The sequence below is a fragment of the Choloepus didactylus genome, chromosome 3, assembly GCF_015220235.1.
Source record: "Choloepus didactylus isolate mChoDid1 chromosome 3, mChoDid1.pri, whole genome shotgun sequence".
NCBI lineage: Eukaryota > Metazoa > Chordata > Mammalia > Pilosa > Megalonychidae > Choloepus > Choloepus didactylus.
Genome location: NC_051309.1, coordinates 88,614,512 through 88,642,272, shown reverse-complemented (window position 1 = coordinate 88,642,272; position 27,761 = coordinate 88,614,512). Strand labels below are relative to the sequence as shown.

General features: G+C 39.5%; 1 protein-coding gene across 1 annotated transcript in view; it reads left to right on the top strand.

Moving 5' to 3' along the window:
- The window catches only part of SCD5 (stearoyl-CoA desaturase 5), a 198,787-nt gene that overhangs the window by 132,919 nt on the left and 38,107 nt on the right, over positions 1–27,761 (top strand). Inside the window, exon 3 of the mRNA XM_037830107.1 lies at positions 4,464–4,669. Within this exon, the coding sequence (XP_037686035.1) occupies positions 4,464–4,669 (206 nt within the window). The remainder of the gene's footprint in view (positions 1–4,463; positions 4,670–27,761) is intronic.

Genomic DNA, 27,761 nt, shown 5'->3' with positions numbered 1-27,761 from the left:
TTTCTTTAAGATAAATTCCAGAATATGAATTGCTAGATTAAAAGATATGCACTAGTTTAAGACTTTTGATATATACTCATTTACCATTCACAAGATTTGTGCCAATTTTACATTCTCACTAGTAAGCAGCATTGAATTTTGTAAAACTTTCTGAGTTGAAATGTGACACCCACATAGAAAATTGTACATAAGTTAGAACCACACTGTCTAATTTGGTAGTAGCTAGCCATATGTGACTACTGAGCACTTGAAATGCAGCTAATCTTAATTGAGATGTGCTGTAAGTATAAAATACACTTACACAGATTTCAAAGACTTGGTACAGAAGAAAGAATGTAAAATAGCTCATTAATTTTTATGCTTATATATTTAGATGATAACATTTTGGATATGTTAGGTTAAATAAAATATATTATTGTATAAGGGTTCTCTAGGGAAACAGAATCAACAAGAGATATCTGTAAATATAAGGTTTTATAAAAGTGTTTCATGCAACTGTGGGGATGCAGAAGTCCAAATTCCAGAGGGCAGGATGCATGGATCCAAATTCTGTAGGGCAGGCAGCAAACTGGCAACTCCGATGAAGGTATTCAGTGAATTCCTCAGGATATGCTTCACTGGCTAGCCAAAGAAGTGAAGATCCCCTCTCTCTCTCTCTCTCTCTCTCTCTCTCTCTCTCTCTCTATCAAAAGTCTTCAACTGATTGGATTAAATCCAGCTGATTGAATTCTCTCATTGCAGAAGACACACCCTTCATTGATGCAGTCAGTCACAGGTGCAGTCAATTGACTGATGATTTAATAAACCAGCCTCCTGGTTTACTAACCAGCCACAAATGTCCTTGCAGTAATGGTTAGACCAGTGCTTGCTTGACCAGACACCTGGGCACCATCACAGTTATTAAAATTATTTTTACTCATTTTTTCCATGTTTGTAATGTGGCTACTAGAACATGTTACATTATGTATGGGCTCGCATTATATTTCCATTGGACAGCACTAAGTTAGACCATGGCTTCGCTCCTGAGATAATAAAACCTACCGCATGAGCTATGCTCTCATGATTTGCTCTGTTCCTGTACATCTCCCACACCCAACTTGTGCCTCAGCCCCAAACTCTCAGAACTAAAGTAGCTCCCTTCCAGCATTCCAATTCTTTATCAGGGATGATCAGTAAATGTATGTTTACTGTCCACTTAAGAATGGGGTATTAGGACTCATCTGCCAGAACCTACTGTTAGGCATAAATTCTAAGTTGCAAAATTGAATAATTTATTAATTGATTTGGTAGGATATTTAAATATTTAGGCTTCAGGAATTGCTGTCGAGTTCAACATCATGCCCCTATCAAAATGTGCACCCGGGACATGAACCCACAGAAAGCATGTACTTTAAAGTCTGTACAGCAACAGACTTTTATCTCTCTGTGCTCTGATGCTTTTTTTCTTTTCTATAAAGCAAGGATGATGGAGTGGCATACATAGCTCTAGACCAGAGCAATCAGCACTATGCAAACACTGAGAGGAAAAGAGACTATGAGGACATCACTGGGGCTGTAGCTTTAGGAATAAGCTGTTTCTCTTAGCTCCCCACCTCCCAGCACTTCCTCATCAGTCTTCACCTCTCCCTTCCTCCTGGCTCTAAAGCACATATTGACTGTGTCAAAGCACACCCTAGGTACACACAGCTTTTCATCAAACACAAATGCTGCTCATAAGTAATCTCATCTCCCTACCCTTTTCCACCCCCAGTCAGTCCAGGGCAGAAGCAGAAGGCAGATAAGTAGGAAGAAAAAGGCCTTTGGTTCAGCATAGAGTTCTGCTCCTTTTGTCCCCTAGTGTTGACTTACATCTCATTGTTCTTAAAGTAAATTATTTTTGGCTCAATTGTATGCTTGATCATTTGGAATATGGCCAAAACCCTTGCTTCATTCCATTATTGCAGTCAAGCGGCTTCTCTTGGGAAGGTATCCAGGTAAAAGGAATTAAAGTAAATAAATAACCTTTTCCAACTTGTCTTCATCATCATGCTTTTTTATTGTATTATGCTTAATTTTGTGTCTAGCCCTTTGAAACATTCCACTTAGAGTTCCTATAGAATTGCGTATAGCACTAAATTAAAGAGCTGATAGCATCTTTTAACGAGAAAAATGGGAGTTCTGTGTAAAAGAACAAGCCCCCCCTTTTTTTTTGTATGTGTAAAAGGCTTTTTATTCCCTATATTTGGAGAATAAGGGAAATATATTGTCTAAAGAAATGTGAACTAACGATCAGGAATGCCATCTTTGTTCCATTACTGTTTTGACTTACTAAATGAACTTGATTAAGTGTCTTCTCAGCCTTAAGTTTGCCATCTGTGAACTGGAGATGGAGTGTTCTCTCTTCCCTTGGCATGGTCAGATGGGCACTGCAGTAAAAGGCAGAAAACCAATGTGAAAGGAATAAATTACTCCTTGGACTGCAGTAATCTTGACTGAGATTTGGAATTCCTTCCCTGCTCTAAATTCTGTGATTGTAAATAATAAAATGCTTTCACTCTTTCCAACCATTGTGTTTAAATACACTGGTAAAATCTAAAGACCTTTTCCTTTTCACAGTAAGCTAGGCTATAATTTTTGCATTACGCAGACTGCCAGGCTCCCCTCTTCTCTCTTCATATTCAAAGCTGAGCATTTTCTTCTTAAGGGCTCTCTACCCCTTCTCTCTCTTACCCATTACCCAAGGGTTAAGTAAATTTTTAAAGTTTTGAGTGGTGCCTTGGCATGAACAAGGTCGAGTAGCCTTCTGGCAGCTTTGGGTGAGCCAGAGAAACTAAAATCTCAAGGAACCCCCTTTAGATTAAAAGAATTGCTGGCAGTGTATGTATTATGTCTGTTATTGACCATCCTTTTTGATCCTGTTCACTTCTTTCCTGAGCAGTCTCACAAAAAAATGTGTTTCTTTGAACTTCCTAATGTTCTGAATATGAGACCAGCAGGTAATTGCGAGTGAGGAGAAAGAGTCAGAGGTGGTGAACTTCCCTCCAGTCTGGTCTAAAGTTCTTGAGTTTTCTTCAGGAGCCAGAAAATAGCCTGGATTACTCCATTTATACAAAAAATTGGGGGGGAAGGTTGTTCTTGAGGGGGTTTTTTGGTCAATTTATATGACATTTACTTTAAAAAGTGTAGATCATCATCCCTCTAAAATCTGTTACTGGCTTGTTCTCAAAGTTGATGTAATGTTACTTGTAGTTGAATAATAACTCTTGAGTTTTTCCATCTATTTTCAAGTGAATTTCTTAATAAAGAATAGTGGAATAAAAATTTTAAAAATAAGAATCATTGGAACATTGAGAATAAAACATTTCCTTCTCATCAGCAGAATGAAGCCATATCTGAAATTGTGAAATGGCAGATTCCTAATGAAAACATAAGTAAAAAATATGGTGTAAAACATTACTGCCATTATTGTAAAAAAAAAAAAAAGGCTTAAACACTATTTAATTTTTATTTGCTTTCTCAAAGTTTTGAAAACATTGTCAGATCAGAAAACTGAGTGTAAATCCAACATCTATAGAACTTATTGGCCTGTGGCAACAGATGAAGTTTCATTCATTTTAACAGTCTAAATGCCACCAGTTCCTGCCCTTGGACCCACCCAGGACCTCAAGCCTCCTAATACCCTCCCACTGACCCTCATCATGAGTGGACCACTGAGTCCCAGGGTGTGTCTCAGTCGGCTCTGTGAGTTTGGTAGCCCCTAATAGATTTCGACGCTTCTCCCTTGGGCACCAGAGCCTCTGTTGGGATTCCCATGATGGCCGCCCTGCCCCATCAAGCCGTGCTGCTCCTCCACCTGGTGGATATTGCCACCAGATTGCTCAAGGAGGTAAAATCACCTCCCTTCCCATTCTGTTACCCTCTGTTAGAGCTGCCCTGAAACATTGTTATTTGTGCCTTGGTGTTTTGCAGAGATCTGGTGAAGTAGCTCTTTTAAGTATTGACTTAATGGCTTCCTGCTCTCTACAAGAGTTGGGCACGAAAGCCATCGAAGTGGGGCTAGGAGCCAACACTCTTCAATATATGAGGTTGCTCCCTCCTCCGGCAACCATGACTTCATCCCAACCCTAGCTTTCTCTTTTCTTGGCATAAATTATCTCCAAGGAGACTTCAGTAGCACCCTACCAAAGCTGCTTTCAGGTCTCCCCACTAGATCATCCAACAAGCCCAAACCTCCTGCAGTGGGCACATCCCAAACACAAGCCAAATTTTCTGCTAAGTGAGGATTTACTTGTGTTCCAATGGAAACCACCCCATTTCAACCCAAGGGATTGTTCTTGAGATTGATGAATTGCGGATTGAAGATGGGAAGAAAAGCAGAGCTGGGGAAGTGAGCGTATAGGACTGGTGGTTGCTGGGGGTCTGAGAACCTTCCCAGGAAGGTACCAGGATTGCCTATTCACTCAGGGTTTCCATTCTCTCTGCAGAATGACATCTTCGAGTGGTCTAGGGACCACCGAGTCCACCACAAGTACTCAGAGACAGACGCCGACCCCCACAATGCCCGCCGAGGCTTCTTCTTCTCCCATATCGGGTGGCTGTTCGTTCGCAAGCATCGAGATGTCATTGAGAAGGGAAGAAAGCTTGACGTCACTGACCTGCTTGCTGACCCTGTGGTCCAGTTCCAGAGAAAGTAAGTGAACAGATATCATAGGAATTGTCCCTCAGGGTACGGGACAAAGAAACAGCACAGTGGGGTACAATGATATCCCCGAGAAGTTATCCTTATAACATTTCTGCTAATGATTTGGTCTTATTTTTAGGATTTATCTTTTTATTAATTTCCTTTACCTCATTAACCTTTCCCTGTCCACATATCTGGCTTTAATTTTAATTTTATTTTGTGATGAAATCCCTTTAAGCCCTGTGACATTTCTTTCAGGCTAATCTGCATGACTGATTTCATGGAATGGTGTTTCCATCACCACCACACCTCCACCACGTACCCCCAATTCATGGATCCCTGGGGGAGTAGGTTGGGGGACTTGCTTTGTTTTAGTGACACACTTGACTCCAACAGAACTGGTCTTTATCAAGAAGTCCCATTCTTTTCTCATGGAATCCTTTTGTAGTCAAGCCTCCCCTTTCCACCCCCATCCCTCCTGGAAATGTTAAACCAGTAGGTTTCTTTGCAGAGAAAATGAGGCCACGTAACAGAGCACCTCAGAGTCCTTGTGTGCCCTAATGATGTTAGCTGAGTGCATTCAGTCATTTGGCATTTGCAGGGTGAAGCTACTTTCAACAAGCATGTGAAGAAAGATTGCCTGTAATTGTGCTGGGAAGTAGAATGTGACTGTTGTTCAAATTTTAACTAGGAAGCTGGCATGTGCTATAGCTATATTGGTCTGGGTTTGTAAATTTGGCCACGATGGCAGCATTTATAAGTAGACTTGTTACCCCTGAAGCAATGCATTTTTGTGCAAAGAGTTTATGGATAACAGACTGGTTAAAGCCTTGAGATAATGCAATGAGGAAGTGGTTACTAGAGACCATCTCCACTGACCAGGACAGGACTTATTTGAGGACGTATCTGAATAGAGCTTCCTGTTCAGGCTGAAAATGGAAATAAAGTCTGTGCCTTTGTCTGACACAGATATTCTTGCATGAAAGCAAGTACAGCTTAGAAATGTGCTCATGTTTTTTTCAACCTCTCCTTTTACACTGGAAGGAACAGCAGAACATACTGATAATGTGGTGGACCTTGGAGATAGACTGTCCCCGATAAAGTCCTATGGCTCCCCCACTCTTCTCAGTTTCATCTATAAAATGGGGGGATAACAGTAATACATATTTCCTACAGTTTTTATGAAAATGTAATAAAAAAAGTACATAACCTGCCTGGCACATAGTAAGAGCTTTGTGAATTACAGCGATTATTACACAAGCAGTTTCTAGTCTAGAGGATTCTTTGTGTTTCCATCCACTGCTTCTGTTGGTTTAACCATAGAGTCTTCTCTGCTTACAGGTACTTCTTTCCAATAGACCTACCCAGTATCAATAGCCAAATGTTTTATAGCAGCAAATAACAAAATGTTTTAAATTAGCAATTACATGATATATTGATTTTAATTTTTCACAATAAGAACAAAATATTAAAGGTCATTAAAGAAAATCTGAAAAATTCAGACAAATGGAAAGAAGGGAAGAAAATCATCCACAGTCCTAACACATAAATACAGCCACTATTAACATTTTGTATTATTTCCTTCTATTTTTATACATTTATTTTTTACATGAGAGTAGGCATACTGCATATGTAACTTCATGGCTCACCTTTTAACTTCAAATTATATTGTAAGTCCCATTTTGAAAGGTTGCATGCGTCTGTTTTAGTTTCCTTGGCTGCTCAAGCAAATACCATGCAGTGGGCTGGTTTAAACAATGGGAATTTATTAACTCTCAGTTTTGAGGCTAAGAGAAACTCCAAATCAAGGCATCATGAAGGCAGTGCTTTCTTGCTGAAGACTGGTTCTGGGGCTGGCTGCCGACAGTCCTTGGCCCTTGGCTCTTCTGTCACATAGCAATGCACATGTTAGCCTCTCTTGGCCTCTCTGTTCTCTTCCTGGTTCTGTTGAATTTCAGCTTCTGGCTGCTCCCTGTGGCTTTCTCTCCATCTGTTTGAGCTTCATTCCACTTACAAAGGATTCCAGCAATAGGATTAAGGCCCATCCTGATTGAGGTGGGCCACACCTTAACCGAAGTAACCTCATTAAAGGGTCCTACTCACAATGGGTTCACACGCACAGGAATGGATTAAGCTTAAGAACATGTTTTTCTGTGGAACATACAGCTCCAAACCACCACAAAGCCCATCAGTTGAGAGTGTCATAGTTTATTTAACCATCACTCTCCAGCCAGATATGTATGTCATTTACAGGGTTGTGATATAAATGATGCAGCTGTATAATTAGTAAAGCTTTTGCACAGTCAGATCTTAGATTAATTTATAGAGCTCATAAGAAAAGATAGAGGATTTTCTATTTTATTAATGAGATCTGAACACGGTATAATAGTCTAAGTTCCTCTGACCATAAAAATGGAAGGTTTATTTATTTTTTTTTCATCTTTTCCCTCCAAAAAATGTAGTAATCTGATTCATTAGGTATATATATTGGAGGTACACATGTCCAAAGACTGTTTCTAAATGCAGGCAGAAGCACACCTATTTCAGCAAGTTCCCTGAATTGTCATCTGACAGCATCTTTCCTCACCAGTCCAGTGGCCAAAGGAGGCTGTGGCTATCAGACCATCCACTAATTTCATCATTTTATATATATTATTGAACTCCTGCTAGGAATTGGTGCCTTAAAGATTGGTCCTAGTCTTCCTAGAATTTGCAGGCTAGTGAGGAACACACAATTTTTATTTACAGACAGTTAGCCTCTGGTGAGAGGAGTGCTGTGATAGGGTAGTGCAGAGCTCCATGGGAACGCAGGAGGCCTCCTGACCCACACTGCAGAGGATGAGGGATGAGGAAAGACCTTTTGGAAGGACCTAGCCTCCTAGTTAAGATCTTGAAGATGAGTAGAAATTAGCCACTGAAGATGAGGGAAAGAATATTTAATATGTCTGTCATTGCATAGAGCTACATGGAGCCACTGAATTTTACAGTTTGTGATTTAGCCCAAGCCACTCGTTTTTCCCATGAGGAAGCTAGTAAAAAGAATATATACAGAGAGTTGGGGCTAGAAGTACCCATGTCTCAGATTATTTGTTCAGTGTTCTTTTTTTTTCTTATTTATTTGCATTTTTTCTTTTTTTAACTGAGATATAATTCACATACCATAAAATCCACTGTTTTAAAGTGTACATTTCAGTGGTTTTTACTGTTTTCACAAGATAGTGAAACTATCACCACTATCACTGTTCTTTTGACAGTACCTTGCAGTTTGAAAGGGGCTACAGCAATTCTCTGAAATATGGGTGAACATATCCTTTGGAATTATATCCTTTGGAGCATGTTCTTGGGAATTATCCAGCCTAGTTCAGAGGTTTATAACATGGTCATGGTTGAGCTTCAGAGGGTACCTAACTCCTTAAAATAAAATAAAGATATTTTTCCTGGAAAGTAGGTAGGTCCAGAGTTTTTATCAATCCACAAAGAGATCCATGACCCATAATAAGATTTAGAATCACTCAACTAAATGAAGAAAGCTTCCAGAATACAGACATAATGCAATCACTTGCATATTGTTATGTTCATGAAGCTGGCTTTGCTGCTGGTTGGGTCATGATAGAAGGATGGATGGAAGTCATTCCACTTGGGGATGTGCTCTAGAAAGGTTGGATCCCATCAACAACAGAACTGTCATATCATGTCTCAGTACAGTCCTTGATACTCCAGGCAGAGTGGAGGGCTCCCTGAGTGACAGACAAAGGGGCCAGTTTTGGATCAGGTCAGTGACACCCCCCATAGAGTTCCTTGCCTGGGCAGAATTCCATCTGCTTATGGTTCTCCGAGGGCTACCACGGTCCCTGTTCCAGTTTGCAGTGGCCGGGCTTCCCAGCTGCCTCCACTGCAATCCCAGGGTGCAGCATTTGTACAAACAGATCCAGCTAAGTGTTGTTGGGAGAGTTTCCTAAAATAGGTGGCTGTACAAATGCAGACTGAGGATTTAGGGATTCTTCCTTCAGTCCCCTCAGTCCACCAGCACAGATATTGCAGTTGATTTACAAACTGGCACTTAGTCATCCTGATGACACCTTACCAAAGATAATCTTGGCAGAGAGCCAGAGTTGAATTATAATCAGCTTTCCATCATACATTCTAATGGAAGAAAGGAAGTAGTAGCATTGAGGACAACAGGAAAACAACACAGTTCAAGCTGTATTTCCAGTCTTTCCCCCTACAACATCATTTTACCAAGGTTGTTATAACAAGTAGTTAACTGGACTTCTTTAAGTTTTGCTTTACTGTCAAGTTGACCAAGAGGCAGGGATAGAAGCAAGTGGTATCACTCCTTGGCCCTGGCAAGTGTTTTAAAGGGTGAGAAGATCACAGGGCCAAAGGGACATGCTACCTGGAGCCCTCTCCTCCCCTCATTCTAGACCATGCCCCAGGGACCTCAGATTCCGGAATTCCCTGTCCACATGACCCTGAGCTCACTTCCAGAGTCTACACCAGCCTCTTCCTGGGGTCTGTCTTCCTGATAGGCAGCATGTGCACCCTTGTCCTAAAGAGTGGCCAAGGGGTAGTGTTAGCCTGGAGACAAATTTGGAAGTGAGTGTGAGCTGGGGTATTCACACAGAGTGGACAGAGATAAGGGTGGGAAGGGAAGTGGGTGGGCCATAAACCAGGGGCCCTCCGTCTGCACTCTTGGCTGGGGCCCTGCAAATATCTGGGGTGAGCCTGGAAGCAAGCCACTCATGAAGTTGAGAGTAGGTCTGTCATTAGGAATTGCATTTATCTTAAATAGGGTAGAAGTTTATTTCTTTCATGTATAAAAGAATTCTGGAAGTGAGCAGTCCGGGGTGGGTATGGTGGCATTACAGGGTCTGTAGAGAACTGGGAACCTTTGATCTTCCTGCACGTGATCGCCATTCTTAGCACATGACCACCATTCTTAGTGTCATTTCATTGTTCGAGTTGTGTTACAGCTCCAACCAGAAGGCAGATGGGGTGGCAAAGGGGCACCCTACTCAGTCGAGGCAGTCGCCTTTAAAGAGCCTTCCTAGAGACCCACACAAACTATCCTCTTACTTCCCATTGACCGTGTCTGTGCTCCACAGAAGATGGGAAATGTAGTGTCTCAGTAAATACATTGCACCCTTGCATAAAATCCTGGTTTTGTTTCTAAAGAAGAGATGAGATAAGCAATTAGCAGTCTCTGCGGTAGTGACTTACTTGTTTTGTCTTAAGCAAAATGATTGGCCATCACATGTTACTCAGTCTTACGACATTTTTGTGAAGCAACAGAGTGGCCCTTGGGTGTCCATTCAGTGAGCAGAAACTGGAATTTCAAGTTGTTTTTTTTGAGATGGCAGAGTGAGGATAAAATCCAGAGACAGTTTCTCCTAATGCTTTGCTTACCCCATTGATTACCATTTTAGGAAATAAATTCATTTAGACGTAACAGGCAGACACTGTCATGTGCATTTTGAGGTCACCAAGGAGGATGCTGGACTAGTCCAGACACATAAATACAAAGTTCTTGCCTCATTGCCATGTTGATAGGGGTAAACTAAGAGAAAATGTTGAAGGAATGATTCAAAAGAATGAAAAAAAAAGTTTTGGTGCCCTGGGAAGAAAAGAAAAGAAAATATGTAAGTCTTGCCATTCCAGGAAGAATGGTATTGCATGGCTAGAACCTTTTTGAGGCCTCTTTCACCTCAATTTATCCCATAGCCTGTTGTCATTAGTCTTTTTTTAATTTATTTTTTTTGAGAATAAACATCACATCTCTTCATGTATCCTCTTTTTTTTTTTTTTTTTTTTTTATTGACTTTGGGTCAGTCAGATCTGTCTAAACCCTCAGTGTATTTTTGTATTTGTGATTGTCATTTAGCCATGACAAAATAGTCAGACAAGTCTACAATTGACTCATCTTCATTTATCTACCCCACCAGCTTTGTATTCCACTTTGGGGATTCTCTGGAGTGGGATGAATCATCTGGGAATTTACAACTAACCTGACTACATCTCCCTTGACAAAATCTGTTGCTCTTTGATCAGGACTCTGTGTAGGTTTCTTGGGTCTTAAGTCTTGAGTCTGTTTTCCTCAGGGTCCTACCCTACTTATTTCTAAGTTAACAACACAATATTTGACTAAATATTAGTGACATTGAATGGTAGAACTCATTCGAGACCTTGGTTGGTTACTTGTATTTTTTTTTAAAACTCTATAGAAATATTCCTCAAAAGAAAAATCCTGGATAAGTTGGCCCTCAAACATCTAACCATGTGGGTGGGGATAGAGGTTTTTAATCATGACCACCCCCTGCCACTTCCTTGCCCTTCAGTTACCCTTGGTTTGGTCACTGCCTGACTTGGTCCCGGGGTGAACAACCAGGCTATAAGCAGAGCCTAGCCCCTTGTTGTCCTTTCTACCAACTCACACTTTACTGCTGGAGCAAAGTGCCATGAGGCATATGGGATTTTCCCAGGCAATTCAACTTCCTTCTCTTTTGTGCATGCATCACTTATCCATCCAACAACTGTGTTTAGATTATCTACTGTACACCAGGCACTGTTCTAAGTGCTCGAGATTGAACACTGAATAAGAAAAAAGATTCTGCAGGGTACTTGCCCATTAATTCTAGAGCCCCCAAATTTGGGTTTGGGAATCTGAGAGGAGGCAGTCCCACTACACACCTGCCCTCTGCCTGACTGGGCCTCTGTCTCCACAGATGCCTTTGTCTCCCCATCCAATCTCTCCTATTATTCAGTGCTTTCTCATTAATCCATTTTAAGTTCACTCCGTCTTGTCTATTTGCCTCTTTCTGTTCCTGCACTCATTGTCTCTTCACTGCCAGAGAGCTTTGTTCCTTCTTCTATGCGGTTCTCTGCATCTGTCCCACTGTGTCTCAATGCCCTGGTATCTTTCCTCTCCCAGCTTTATTAGAGAACAAAAAAATCTGTTGCTTAATCAGACTTTGTTTTTGTTTTTATTTTGCAGAGGAGGTGGGGATTTTGTCCTTGTGTATTTCTCCTCATTTTGTCCTGTTGCTTTAACTTATTCTTTTTATACGTTCCTTCTTTTTTTCTGCTCATTGAATCTTCTCTTCCATTTCAGAAGGGCAACTGTCTTTGGTTAACAGTTTGAGCCCTGGAGTCTTCTTTCCCACCCTCTCTCACCTCAAATCACTGCAGCTTATCCTGGTTCTATAAACATTTTAATAACAAAATATTTTTTTAACTTTAAATAATTTTCCCTACCTCTATTTGCAGTTGTCAGAAATCACAATTTTGAAACTCTAAGGTCCCAGGACTTGATAAAATCTACTAAGGAGGTATGAACCATGTTTAAGTAGATCCCTTTTCTTAAAAGTAAATGGAAGAGGACTTCTGGTCCACCAAGATGGCAGTGTAAGAAGCTCCAGAGTGCCATTCCTTCACAGAATCTTTGAATAACTAGTAAAAACTGGCAGAACGATCTTCCTCAAAACTCTAGAAAACACCTAAAAGGTTGCAGTAACTGGTAAAAGTGCTGAATCAAGAAAATGCACCTTTAAAAACTGTAGGGTCGAAATGGTGGAACTGTAACCCATTACATTCTTTGAAATTTGCTCTATAGCTACTCGTTAAATTGTACTTTGAAAGTTATCACCTTTCTGTATATATGTTATATATCACAATAAGGAAATAACTGAAATTTAAACTTGAACTGTAACCCATAACATTCTTTGAAATTTGCCCTCTAATTACTTGTTAAATCGTACTTTGAAAGTTATCACTGTTCTGTATATATGTTACATTTCACAATAAAAAACGTATTAAAAATAATTAACACATTTCCTAGTTTGTAAAACAAAACAAAACAAAAAACTATAGGGCCCTTGCCAGTCCCTCCCTTACCCCCTCTGTAGCATAGTATGGAGCCAGCTTGCACTCCCATTGTGCGTCCTTGGTCCTGTTCTGGAAGGAGCAGAGTTAATCCTTTGCTTATAATATGGTGCCAGGTGACAGCCTGAAATACTGAACCAGGAAACTGGTCTCAGTCTCGCCCTCCCAGAAATTGCCCTGCAGGCAGTAGCAGCTTGGGAACAGTGAAAGCAGTGTAAGAAACAAGTTAAAGCAGCCTGGGGCAAAGAATTACCTGCTTTAAGGCACATAGAAAAGCACAAGGGAGTAGGGGAAAGTTTATCCCATAAGGGAGTGGAGGGGACATTTGGATTCCTGTAAAGGGGGGAATTCCCAGTGTCTCCAGCCAGCACAAGCCCAGGAGAAGGTACAGGCTCAGAAAAGATAGAGGACCCTACACTTCACTTTTGCCTCGGGCTGATCTTCTTGTTCGTCTTTTTTTGTTTTTTTAACTTTTTATTTTGAAATAATTTCAAACTTACAGGACAATTCTAAAAATATTACAACCCCATGCAGAGAATTACATACTGCCCCCCCAACCCAGATCTCCAGATCCACCAATTTTAACATTTTGCTACTTTTGCCATATCATTCTATCAAATATTGATTTATCTATTTATCTATCTGTCTGTCTACATCTGTCTGTCTCTTTTCTGAACATTTGAGAGTGGATTGTATAAGTCATATTCCTTGAATCCATAATATCTCCATGTACATTTTCTATGAGGATATTCACTTATGGATTCACCTTAAGTGCAGTTATCAAGTTCAGGAAATGTAATATTGATATAAAGCTTACATTCTATATTCCAGTTTTTTCTTATATCTTAATAATGTCTTTTTGAGCCTCCTTTTCTCCTCCATTATTAGATCCCATCCATTATCATGTATTACATTTAATTGTCATCATCTGTTTAGTTGCCTTTTCTTTCTTTATTTTTAATTGTGGAAAATTATATATACCATGTAAATCTTCCCATTCTAACCCCACCCAAGCACACCATTTGGTGAGATTAATCACATTCACAATGTTGCAGTGCCCTCACCACTATCCATTACAATTAGTTTCTCTACACTCATTTTGAATTAACTCCCCATTGCCCCTGCCCCTCACCCCTGGTAATCTGTACTCTACTTTCTGTCTCTACAAGTTTTCATATTCTCTGATATTTTATTTGTGGTTACCATGGGGCTTACATTTAGCATTCTAAAACAGCCTAGTCTGTTTTGATATCAAGTGTATTGGTTAGGGTTCTCTAGGGAAACAGAATCAACAAGAGATATTTATAAATACAAGATTTTATAGAAGTGTTTCACACAACTGTGGGTATGCACGAGTCCGAATTCCATAGGGCAGGCAGCAAACTGGCAACTCCAATGAAGATGTTTGATGAACTCCTCAGGAAGCAAACCAGCAACTCTGATGAATGTGTTTGATGAACTCCTCAGGAAATGCTTCGCTGGCTAGCTGAAGAAGTGAAGGTCCTCTGACTTTCTCGCTTAAAAGTCTTCAGCTGATTGGATTAAATCCAGCTGACTGAATTCTCTCATTGTGGAAGACACGCCCTTCGTTGATGTCATCAGTCACAGGTGCAGCCAATTGACTGATGATTTAATAAACCAGTGTTCTGGTTTATTAACCAGCCACAAATGTCCTTGCAGTAATGGTTAGTCCAGTGCTTGCTTGACCAGACACCTGGACACCATCACCTGGCCAAGTTGACACATGAACCTAACCATCACACCAAATTAACAACTTCAGTAGCTTACATAAACAATGTTCATGTACTCTCTGCCCCCCACCTTTATGTAGCTCTTGTCACAAATCACATATTTATACATTATTAGCTCAAAACCATTGATTTACCATTATCTTTTATGCATTTGTCTTTTAGTTCCTGTAGGAAGTAAAAGGTGGAGTTACAGATTTAAAAAAAACACACAACAGTCAACAGTACTGGTATCTCTATTTACCCATATTATTATCTTTACTGGAGATCTTTTTCTCTTCATGTGGCTTCAGTCAATTGTCTGTCGTCCTTTCCTTTCAACCTGCAGAACTCCCTTTAGCATTTCTTATATGGCTGGTCTAGAGGAGATGATCTCCCTCAGCTGTTATTTATCTGGGGATGTCTTAATCCCTCCTTCACTCTTCAAAGACACTTTTGACAGATACAGAATTCTCAGTTGGCAATTTTTTGCTTTTAGCATTTTAAATATATCTTCCCACTGCCTTCTTGCTTCCATGGTTTCTGATATGAAATCAGCACATGGTTTCTGATGTGAAATCAGCAGTAAGAGGCCCCTTTGTATGTGACACATTGCTTCTCTTGCAGATTTCAGAACTCTTTATTTTTGGCATATGACAGTTTGATTACAAGAATGTGATGGGATATATTTGGGTTTACCCTGTTTGGAGTTAATTGAGTCTCTTGAATGTTTATATTCATATCTTTCATTAAATTTGGGAATTTGTCAGCCATTATTTCTCTGAATATTCTCTCTTTTTTTCCTACTGAGACTCCTACAATGCATCTATTGGTACGCTTGATGGTGTCCTACAGGTTCCTCAGGCTCTGTTCACTTTTCTTCATTCTTTCCTCTTTCTGCTCTTCAGACTGGAGGATTTCAGTTGTCTCACCCTAAAGTATACTGATTCTTTATTCTGCCAGCTACAATCAGCTGTTTAACCCCTCAAAGGAATTTTTACTTTCTGTTACTGGGATCTTCAGCTCTGTTGGTCCCTTAACATTTCCTTTTCTCTGTTGATTGTCTCTTTTGTGTCATTTATCGTTTTCCAGATTTCCTTTAGTTCTTTGTCCTTGTTTTCCTTAAGCTCTTTGAGCATATTTCTTACCATTCTTTAATGTCTTTGTCTGGTATGTCCCAGGTCTAGTCCTCTTCATTGAGGTTTCAAATGCTTTAGTTATTTTCTTTGCCTGGAGCATCACTTCCTGTTTCTTTGTATGTTTTGTAACCTTTTGTTGAAACTTGGACGTTGATATTTTACCATGTTATTGCTTGAATTTAGACTCTGAGGCATTTGTTCCTGTAGCCTGTATCCAGTTAGTGTTATGACAGCTTGACTGGTAGAGAGTTTCTGTTTGGGACGATGGAAAAGTTTTGGTAATTATGGTGGTGATGGTAGCACAATATTGTGTATGTAATTAACACCACTGCATTGTATTCCTGAAGGTGATTAAAATGAGAAATTTTAGGTTATATGTATGCTACCAGAATTAAAAGAAAAAACAAAACCATAGAGCTATACAACACAAAGAGTGAACCATAATATAATTTATGGGCTATAGGTAATAATATAATTAGAATAACCTCATTTAATCAGTTGCAACAAAGGTACCATACTAAGGCAGAATGTTAATAATAGGGAAAACTTTATGCATGTATGGAGGGGTTAAATAAGAACTCGGTATATTCTCTATGATTTTTCTGTAAACCTACAACTTCTCTGATAAAACAAAATAAATAACGAAAAGTGAATAATGTTAGGAATTCAATTCCTCAACAACAAAAAAAGTAAATGGAAGAAGTAAAATATCCTTTAACTAATCTTACTAAACTTTAACCTTTCTAAAAAGACTTTGATTCATGTAGCCAAATGGCTGAATTATACTCTGGTGTGCAGGACAGAAATGATTCAATACTGTGGTTACAGGGCAACACTAAAATTTCCCTGTTTTAGTGGTTAAAAAATTGGGGCAGGGAAGAAATTATTATGTCACTTAATTCAACAGCTTGTTTTGACTTTTTAAAAATTTCCAAATCAAAATGTCATTTTTTTGGCCTCTTTAAGAGGTACTTTTCCTACTAGAACTTTGGGAAAACTTGATTTAGTAGGTGGAACTGTTTAAAAATATGTCAACTGCATTAGCAGTCATTTTCCTTTTCCCACGTTGAGCATCCATTTCTATGTGTGAGAAATTCCCCTGGGAAGTTGAGGAGACAGTTCCTCAAATTTCTGGGACCTAAATATTTCACTCACTAGCAAGGTAGGCATATTACTCAATAGGTGTCAATGTATTCTGGAGCTGCTCTATGGAAAGTATTGTCTAAGCTCTATCCTTGATGACAAAGGCATTGCCATGCATTTTTGAGTCACTTCAGTGGCCCAAAATAGCTGCTGTTTATTAAATGCCTTAATATGCCTATATTATGTCTTTATACACATTATTCTGTTCCTTGCATTAACTCTGTTGTGTATATTAAAGAAAAATTTGCCCCAGTTGATATTAAACAGGCAAGGCTGACTTTATTCAAAGCTATATGCAATAGGAAAGAGAGAGACCAGAAGGCTATAGCAATAGAGAGAGAGAGAGAGAGAGAGAGAGAGAGAGAGAGAGAGAGAGAGACAGAAAGCTATCGCAATAGGAGAGAGAGAGAATGGGCTCAATTTTACTGAAGCAGAGAGCAGGGGAGTTTTTAAGACTGGGGTGAACTAGTTGGAAAGTACTGGAGAAGGAAGGTCAAGCAATAGGGTGTGTTGATTAAATTGAGTTATCTTCTCAGTTTATTGTTGAGGCCAGGTGCAACATGTTCTGTCTGCTTGCACTAAGAGTCAAAGTAAGGGAGATTAGGGAACTAGAGGCAGGGAGGAGCCTGTCTACAGTTTAGTCAAGCTAAGAAGTTAAAGCTGTCTTGGTCAGTAACCTGTGCTTAACCTATGCTGTTTTCCAGGATCACAGGGTTCAGGTAAAATTCAACATTGTCAGTCCCACCTCCTTCTGTTCAAGGCAAATGACATTCATTCATTACTGAACAACTCAGAGGGATCCCAGATCTGAGTAGGGTGAAGTAGACTCTAAGACATCTCTTGACTGTTGTTGTCATTGCTTTTGCAAAATCAGTTGACTGTCTGTTGAGAGGGAAAGGTAAAAGGTCAGGTTTTTATGGTAAAATCTTCTGGTTATACCACACTGCTTATTGAGTTCCTTGAACTTAAAATGCTAATGCTCTTGATGATGATGTCCACAGTCATGATTCAAGTCCTCAGGCATTTAGCTCACAGTACGTCAATTCCTGGGGGAAAGAGTCAGCTTCCAGAGAACCTAGAGTCCCAGTAAGGATATGGGCAGTCAGATTTTGGTTCTCAGTGATGCCAAGTCAGGAGGGTGGGAGAAAATTTGGAAATGTTAATTGGATAATTGTTGCCAGATATTGAAGGAAACTGCAAGAATTGAAAAACTGGTAAGGGTTGACAATAGGGACCTTGACCTTCCTTCTCCAGTACTTTCCCACTAGTTCATCCTAGTCTTAAAAACTCCCCTGCTCTCTGCTTCAGTGAAATTGAGCAATATGACAGGATCCAATTCAATTTACAGGTAGGTTGCAAAACTATCAGCTACCTGCAGTGTGCAAAGAGGTGCAAAAGACATGAATAGGAGCAGAATCTGATAGCCCACAATAATGTGGTATAGTTTTCTTTTGAAACACACATTTTTTTCTCTTTAGTCACTCTCCTATGATCAAAGATAATCCCAAAGAAAGATTATTCTTGGTCATTGTGCCTGTTTGGATGTATTATGGCCCCCAGAATGCCATGATCTTTGATGCAGTCTTGTGGAGGCAGCTGTATTAGTGTTGATTAGGTTGGAACCTTTGGATGAGGTTGTTTCCATGGAGATGTGACTCACCCAACTGTAGGTGATAACTCTGATTAGATAATTTCCATGGAGGTGTGGCCCCGCCCATTCAGCATGGGCCTTGATTAGTTCACTGACAGAAGGAGCTCACTGCTGCTGCAGCTTACAGAGACATTTTTGAAGATGGCCGTTGAAAGCAGAGTTTTGCTGGCCCCGAGTTTGCCCCGAGAAGCTGACACAGACATTTTGGAGAACGCCATTTTGAAACATAACCTGGGAGCAAGCAGATGAGAGCCATATGGTTTCCAAGCTAACAGAAGTTTTCCGGACGACAATGGCCATCCTTCAGTGAAGGTACCCTGTTGTTGATGCCTTACCTTGGACACTTTATAGCCTTAAGACTGTAGCTTTGTAACCAAATAACCCCCCTTTATAAAAGCCAATCCATTTCTGGTGTTTTGCAAAACAGCAAAATTAGGAAACCAGAACAGTCATATAATAAGAATGGTTTCATTCAATTTGACCTGATTATTTTACACAGGTGCAGCAAGAATGATAATTTACCCGAAGGCTATTACACAATGATAAATTATCAGAAAGATAATTTTAGTTTGCTTTGCCGGGAGTTTTATAAGGAATCCCAGACTGGACTTTTAAAAACCTCTCTAGGCTAGGAAGCGAAGCCAAAAACTTACCACTTGATTTCCCCTGCAGTACCTATCGATCTGGGTGAATTCTTCTTTTTTGAAGATCCCCAAAGTATCAGATGGTCCTTGGGCCTTTCTTACTAACCTGGATGGCTGGGAACCTGTAAGCCAGACACCAGGCCCATTTTTCTTAAAGGAGTTTGCAAAGCCTTAACTCCACAATCAACCTTAGTTCCTTAAAAGTGGCCCTACTCCAATCAAGATGGTGGAGTGAGATGCTTTAGGGCTCTACCCCCACAGAAGCTTTGAATGATCAGCACAAATGGACAAAAGCATCTTTCTCAAAGCCCCAAAAATGGTTAAAGGACTGTAGTAAAAGGGCAAGTGTCAAGTCAAGAAAGAGGCTACTTGAAAGCAGTAGGATCTCATGGTGCCCTGGCTGATCCCTCCCGCATCCCTTCACCAGCTTGAAACTGAACCCACACTCTCAGTGCAGGTCCCTGGTCCCAGTTCTGGAGGGACCAGAGCAACATACTGTTCAAACCCATACTGAGAGCATGTATATTTGGCCCACTCTGTCTGATGGTGGCGTAAGGGCCTCGCCCTACGAGCCCCTGTCCTGTGTATAGAAGGCAGCTCACTGAGCTCTCCTACAGAATGCTGTGAGAGAGTGTCAAGTTGTATTGCCTGGGACATCTTATTGCTGGCTGCAGGGCAAACAGTCTAGCGTCCAGAACCGTGAGAAAACTCTTTCATGGACAAGAGGGGACATTCATAAACTTGCACATAGGGGAATCCCCAGAGCCACATGCACAGGCACATGCACATGTCCAAGACAAGACTCATGCACCTCGGGGAGGCCCCCGTGCTTTGGCCTGGAACTCTTCTCCAAATTCATTGTGTAGATAAACCCTGAAGAAGTGTCCTTGCACAGGTCAATCTGCAAAGACTGGGAACAATGTTTTCTTTTATTCCTTCTTGTTTTTGTTAGCTCCTGGCATTCAAGGAAAGCTCTATCATAACAATAGCTGGATACAAGCTTAAGAGCACCTCCGAGTCTAAATTCCAGTGTAACACATTAAAATATCAAAATGTCCAAGTTTAAACAAAAGATTACAAAACATTCAAAGAAACAAGATGTGATGGCCCAGGCAAAAGAGAAGATTAAAGCATTAAAACCATCAGTGAAGAGGACCAGACCCAAGACATACCAAAGACTTTTTAAAAAATAATCCTAAATATGCTCAAAGAGCTAAAGGAAAACATGGACCATGAACTAAAGGAAATTAGGAAAATGATAGAGAAACACAAAGAGAATATCAATGTAGAGTTAGAAATTACAAAAAGGAACCAAACAGAGCTGAAGACCACAGAAGCAGAAATTTAAAATTCCCTAGAGGGGTTCAACAGCAGATTGTAGCTGGCAAAGGAAAAAATCAGTGAATTTGAAGCTAAGACAGTTTTTAAATCACCCTGTCTGAAGAGCAGAAAGAAGAAGGAATGGAGAAAAGTGAGCAGAGCCTGAGGAACCTGTGAATACCACCAAGCAAACCAGTATATGTACTGTGGGAATCCCAGAAGAAGAAGAAAGAGAGAGAGGGGCAGAGAGAATATTCAAAGAAATAATGGCTGAAAACTTCCCAAATTTAACAAAAGACAGGAATACACACATCCAAGATGCTCAATTAACTCAAAATGGCATAAACCCAAATAGACCCACACTGTGGCACATTAAAATCAAACTGTCAAGTACCAAAGATAGGAGAGAATCCTGAAAGTCATAAGAGAGAAACAACATGTCACATACAAGGGAGCCTCAGTAAGATGAAGTGCCAATTTCTCTTCAGAAACCACAGAGGCAGGAAGGCAGTGGGATGACACATCTAAAGTGCTGAAGATTCTATAACTGGCAAAATTGCCTTTCAAAGATCAGGTAGAAATTAAGACATTCCCAGATAAACAAAAACTGAGGGAGTTCATCACTACTAGCTCAGCCCTACAGGTAATGCTGCGAGGAGTTTTGCAGGTTGAAAGGAAGGGATACTAGACAACAGATCGAAGCTGCATAAAGAAATAAAGACTTCCATGGGGTTAATGATCTGGGTAAATATGAATGCCAGTACTATTGTATTTTTTATTTGTGACTCCACTTTTTACTTCCTACAGGATCTAAAAGGCAAATGCATAAAATGTAATGATAAATCAATGGTTTTGGACTCATAATGTAGAAACATGTAATTTGTGACAAGAACTACATAAAGTTGGAGGGATGGAAGGGCGTAGTAACATAGTTCATATGTATTGTTGAAGTTAATTTGGTATCAAAGCAAATGAGAGTTTTATAGTTTTAAGACGTTAAATTTAAGCCCCGTGAGAACTACAAAGAAAATATCAGGGAATATACAAGCTCATAAAGACAGAAAGTAGATACAGGTTGAGAAGGATTGGGGGGGGATCAGGGGGAATGGGGAGTTAATGCATAATAGTTGTAGGGTTTCTGTTTGGAGAGATGGGTAAGTTTCAGTAATGGACAGTGGTGAGGGTACCGCATTATTGTGAATTAATACCATGGAATGGTATGCTTGGGAGTGGTTGAATGGGAAAGTTCATATTGTATATATGTTCCCACAGTTTAAAAAAAGAAAGAACAGCTAAAGAGTTAATGACAATTAAATGAGATTTATGATCCTGGATGGGATCTAGCAAGGGAGATGAAAAGGCTGAAAGGGACTTGATTGGGATATATGAAAAAATTGGAATATAGACTATAGGCTTTTTGTTGGTATTGAATTTTTTGATTTGGGGGCTGCACCGAAGTGGTTGCATGGGTGGGTGTCCTGTAAAAAGGTGTGCATGGCGGTGATGGGTGTTCACAGAGCACAGTGTGTGGGGCCTACACTCATGTTTGGGAGATGGATTGATGGATGGTTGAGCAGACAAGGATAGATGGATAGATGTATGGATGTGGCAAAGAGTTGGGGCTGGTGGATCTGGGGAAGTGGTGGTGTTTGGGAGTTCTCTGTGTGGGATTTGTATTAATTTTTTAAAACCGTCCTGTGGGTTTGAGCATATTTTAAAATAGAAAGTTAAAAAAAAAGTTCATATCTGATTAAATGAGTATTATTTTCAAATATGACATTTCAGTCAAAGCCTCAGTTACATAACCAATGTCTCTTATTATGTTCTGTTAACAAAGAGGACAGATATTTCTTGAACTTATGCAAATAATTATATTGACATGAAAATAAGAATGCTCAGTAAGAGTTTCCAAATTCTAGAGGGATCAGGCAAGGAGAAAAAACGTAAAATGTTTTAATGAGTTATAGATAGCTTAAGGGAAAAGAGAAAGGGGTTCCTTATATCTAGAAAATGAACTTTAAAGCATGAGCAATTTCTCAAACAATACTCATAATCGTCCTTCATCAGTTCATTTAGTCCTATGTAATTAATTCCTGTTCAGTTCAGATAGTATTAGCAGTCTCATGAACCCACCAGCTTCTCCACTAGAGTTCTGGAAATCTTGACTTAATCCTGTGGTGTGGTCACAATGCTATTTAAGGAAGATGATGTGTGCCCCAGAGTACCTGGCATAGTCCGTTCCATGTGTCTTTGAGACAGTTCCTTTTTTGTTGAAGACTAGAGCATCTGGCCTGTAGTTGGTTACAAGTGTTTCAGAGAAGCATCAGAGTAAAACAAAAACTATCTGTGGATGACAAAAGACTTAAAATGACCCGAATTAACTTATTACTGATTTACAAAAGTGAAAGATCTGATGAGAGTTCATTACAAAAATAATGCAAGTGACCAGGAAATATGTTTTTTTTCTGTGGCATATAACATTTTTTAAAGAATAACTGAAATTATGACTGATAACACCATACTGTTGTTGGCTAATATCAGGTAGAACAATGCCAGGACATGTCATGGACAGTGAAGATACTGATAAATCTCTGGTAACTTCATATGATTTCTGAAATATTTATATTGGTAACATTTTACTATATAAACTTTACCTAGGGAAGGTTAAGCATCTCTTTTGATTTGACAACACTTCCCATATAACTCATAATATATCAAATAAACCTGATTATTTCCAACACCTCTGTTGTTGTTAAGGTGAAATATCCCTTGTGATTTTTTAGGGACTTCTCGGAAGATCTCAAACTATGAAGGCATCATTTATGATTTGGTTTTGAGAAGGCAAAATATCAAAAGTCAGGAGGAAGAAAAAATGGCCAGGAGGTTTGAACACTTGATTAAACAGGCTCATGGGTCACTGTGAAACAAACAGTATTTGGTTCTGTATTTAACCAAAGTGACAGTAAGAGAGTTTAAAAGTAAATATGAAGTACTGTAACATGATTGTAAAAAATGAAAATAAAAATCTTAGTTTGTTTTAAGGTGAAAAGACTTGGTTCTCTTAAACATGGCTATGATGAGGTAAAAATAAAACAGGAAATTATTTGATAAGAGACAGAATCTTTGCTTTCTAGGTAGATTGATAAGGAAAACTTTTTACAACTTCTTAAGAGGAGAACAATATCCAAGAAAATTTTATTATTTTAACAGAGAGAAAACCAAATTCTAGTTCTGTACCAATATACTATTTGATACTAAAACTTCTTTTTTAAAGAAAATCTTATAAACAAAATTATCAAATCTTAGCCAGGTCTGACCTCAAGTAAAATTCCTTTCTGTGAACCTTCTATAATTTTCCATATCCATTCAGGTATTTCTTTTTCATTCTAAAACAGTTATTCTACTTTAGGACAAGACTACTCTTATCCTTAACAAAAACACATTCTGCGTACTTAATTTAGCATGAATCTAAGGTTTTAAGTTACCAAAGATCTTGGAAACTGTCTTTAAGCTGCCATATTATAAAGCATAATTAGAGTTGAAATAGTTTTTCAGAATAATGCCTTGATTTGGTTAACATAAATTTACATTTCATCACCTTAAATGTTTATATATGTAATGCTAACTTATTTGATCAGTAAACCTTTATAAGTTTAGGAAGAACATACCAAGTAGAATAAAAATGTATGTTTGTGTTGTTCTAAACACTGATAATTCAGAAGGCATAGCTGTTTTTAAAATGGTATTATTTATACTAGTCCTGTTCGTCAAAGATTTGCCTAAATTATATGAACTTGAATTTTTAAAACATTTGGGCTAGGTGTTTTTTTTTTTTTAATTTTTGTTAGAGCAATTTTAGATTTACAGAAAAATCTTGCAGAAAGTACAGCATTCCCATATACCCCCTCCACACACTCATAAAGTTTTCCCTATTATTAACATTTTGCATTTAGGTACCTTTGTTAAAACTGGTTAAATACTGTTATTTTAATTATATTATTAACTATAGCCCATAATTTACATAAGGGTTAACTCTTTGTGTTGTACAAGGGTATGGTTTTTGTTTTTAAATTCTGGTAAGCATGTATACAACCTAAAATTTCCCATTTTAACCACCTTCAAGGATACAATTCAGTGGTGTTCTTTGCATTCAAAATATGGTGCTACCATCACCACCATCCATTTTTCAAAACTTTTCTGTCACCCCAAACAGAAACTCTCTAACAATTAAGCATTGCCTCCTCATTCCCCATCCTCCCTCCTAATCTGTATTCTAATTTCTTGCTTTATGAATTTGCGTATTCTAATTAGTTCATGTAAGTGACATCATACATTATTTTTTATTTCGTGTCTGGCTTCTTTCACTTATCATGGTGTCTTCAAAGTTCATCCATATTGTAGAATGTATCAGAACTTCATTCCTTTTTATGGCTGAATAATATTCCATTGATTGTATATACCACATTCTGTTTATTTATTCCCCATTGATAGACACTTCAGTTGATTCCACCTTTTGGCTATTGTGAATAATGCCACTATGAACATTGGTGTGGACATATCTGTTTGTGTCCCTGCTTTCATTTCTTTTGGGTTTACACCTAGGCAACCTAGGGGTCATGTGACCATTTTGTACTTAACTTTCTGAGGAACTGCCAAACTGTTTTCCACAGTGGCTGCACCATTTTACATTCCAACCAACACAGTACAATTAACTTTTGAAGCCTCGGTGGTTGTCCTTGTGATTTCTGAGTCCCTTGAGAACCCAACTGGGAGAGGGGAACTAAAGCTTTGGGGAGCTTTTTGTAGGGAGCTGAAGGGCTGAAGTGGGAAGGGAAAGATTTGACAGGGGTGGATAGAGGGGTGGAGGAGGTAGGGATCACATATCAAATCAAAATTGCTGAAGGGAGGGTTGAAGGAAGTAAAAATAAGGAAGGAAGGAGGGTGATATGATGGGAAGGGAGGGGTCTTAGATGAGCCCATCTGGGAAGATGTGAAGTTTCCCAAAGAGGCCATGAAGTTCCAAATGCCCTATATTTGTGGAATTTCTTGCCCAAAGTGAGCTTAGAATCCCTTCCAAAGTTCACAAAAAGTCATCTCAAAGGTAGTCAGAAATGAGGAGACAAAAATTCAAGATAGCCACTGAACATGATGTGTGGACAGAGATAAGAATTGGAAGCGTTGGGAACTTCAAATATTAGTCCCTCAGGGACTTATTGAAATCATTAGCAAATTGTGTCCCAACAATTTTACTGGGGTAGTAGAATATAGAAGAGAATTAAAATAAGTAGTCAGAGGTCCTAGAGAAATGGCAAGTAGTTCTAAGAAGGGTAAGTCATGTGGCAAATTGAAAGGAATGGGTCAAGATTGAATCCCTCTTTGGAGTGGTTCATTGGACAGGGGTAGTGAACTGGGTTGTAAGGGGAAATTGAGGGAGTGGAGTGGGAGGTTCTGTAGGAGAAGATAAATTCTTGGTGGGGTAGAGCCTATCTGGGACAGGTACAGGGTATGGAGGGGATGTGGAAGGAGGGTGATCAAAAGGAGATGAGGGAAGAAGTTTGGGTGACAAAGGATGATTCAGAGGATTTCTGAATGTATTGTTTTAAAATTTCAATGTTCTGGATTAGATTAGATTTGGTTTCTCTTTTCGCAGCCTCTTCATACCAAGAAAAATATGCAAACAATTAAGAGTTAGAAATTTTAGAGCGCTTGTTTTCTAAGTCTTCCTTTAGTGAATGTGTTTGAGTAGATACCAAGAACCCTAAAGTGGCCACCAGAGCTCCAGGAATCTTAGTGAAATTGTGCCAGCAAAAGAGAAAGCAGATGGAGTTAGCATCACAGAATCATCAGTGGGGGGTTGGGTTTTCAAAGAGTCAGATGACTTAGAATTTCCTGTAGTACAGAGGGGCACCAAAACAAAGACCAATGACCAAAATTCAAATGAGGTCTCAACAAACAGAGTCCTAACAAAAGAGCCAGGAATTTCCTGCTCACTAGTCTGGGAATAAATCCCCACTCAGAAAGAGCCAAGAAGACTTCTGTCAAGGAAGTTTCTCACGCAGACCAAAAGAGTCAGGTATACACCGTCTCGGTATACAAAAAAGGTATTGTTAAAATAAAAAAGAATCAAAGTGAAGTCATACCGTGCTTCAACTTACAGGTATTAGAGACTGGATCAGGAGTCAGTCTCACCTATGGATCCCTCATCATTCCATCAGGGGTGAAGTCAAGGCTTTGGAACTGTACTCCTGGGGACCTGGGTGAGAGGTTGAGGGGTCCAGTGATGAATCTCATCCTATCTGAGTCATGGCATGTGCCAGTTTGGGGGTAGTATGTCCCCCAAAATGCCATGTTCTTTGATGCAGTCTTGTGGGGGAAGACATATTAGTGTTTATTAGGTTGGAGTCCTTTGATTGAGTGTTTCCATGGAGATGTGACGCAATCAACTGTGGGCAAGACCTTTGATTGGATATTTTCCATGGAGGTGTTACCCCACCCATTCAGGGTGGGTCTCAGTTGAATCACTGGAGTCCTATAAAAGAGTTCACAGACAGAAGGAGGTGCTGCAGCCAAGAGAGACACTTTGAAGAATGCACAGGAGCTGAGAGTGGAGCTGGAACACAACCCGGGATCAGCAGACGCCAGCCACATGCCTTCTCAGCTAACAGAGGTTTTCTGGATGCCATTGGCCTTCCTTTGGTGAAGGTATACTTGTGTTGTTGCCTTCATTTGAACACTTTATGGCCTTAAGACTGTTACTTTGTAACCAAAATACCCCTTTATAAAAGCCAATCCATTTTTGGTGTTTTGCATAATGGCAGCATTAGCAAACTGGAACATGGCACCAGAACTGTCAAAGAAAAATTTGCCCTGGATAATGCTAAACAGACAAAGAGGACTTTATTCAAAGCTATATGAATAGGGAAGAGAGATAGAGAGACCAAAAGGCTATCACAATAGGGAAGAGAGAAAGAGGGCTCAACTCCCCTGAAGCAGAGGGTAGCAGGATTTTTTTTTTTTTTTTTTTTTAAATCATCATTTTATTGAGATATATTCACATACCACGCAGTCATACAAAACAAATTGTACTTTCGATTGTTTACAGTACCATTACATAGTTGTACATTCATCACCTAAATCAATCCCTGACACCTTCATTAGCACACACACAAAAATAACAAGAATAATAATTAGAGTGAAAAAGAGCAATTGAAGTAAAAAAGAACACTGGGTACCTTTGTCTGTTTGTTTCCTTCCCCTACTTTTCTACACATCCATCCATAAACTAGACAAAGTGGTGTTTGGTCCTTATGGCTTTCCCAATCCCATTGTCACCCCTCATAAGCTACATTTTTATACAACTGTCTTCGAGATTCATGGGTTCTGGGTTGTAGTTTGATAGTTTCAGGTATCCACCACCAGCTACCCCAATTCTTTAGAACCTAAAAAGGGTTGTCTAAAGTGTGCATAAGAGTGCCCACCAGAGTGACCTCTCGGCTCCTTTTGGAATCTCTCTGCCACTGAAGCTTATTTCATTTCCTTTCACATCCCCCTTTTGGTCAAGAAGATGTTCTCCGTCCCACGGTGCCAGGTCTACATTCC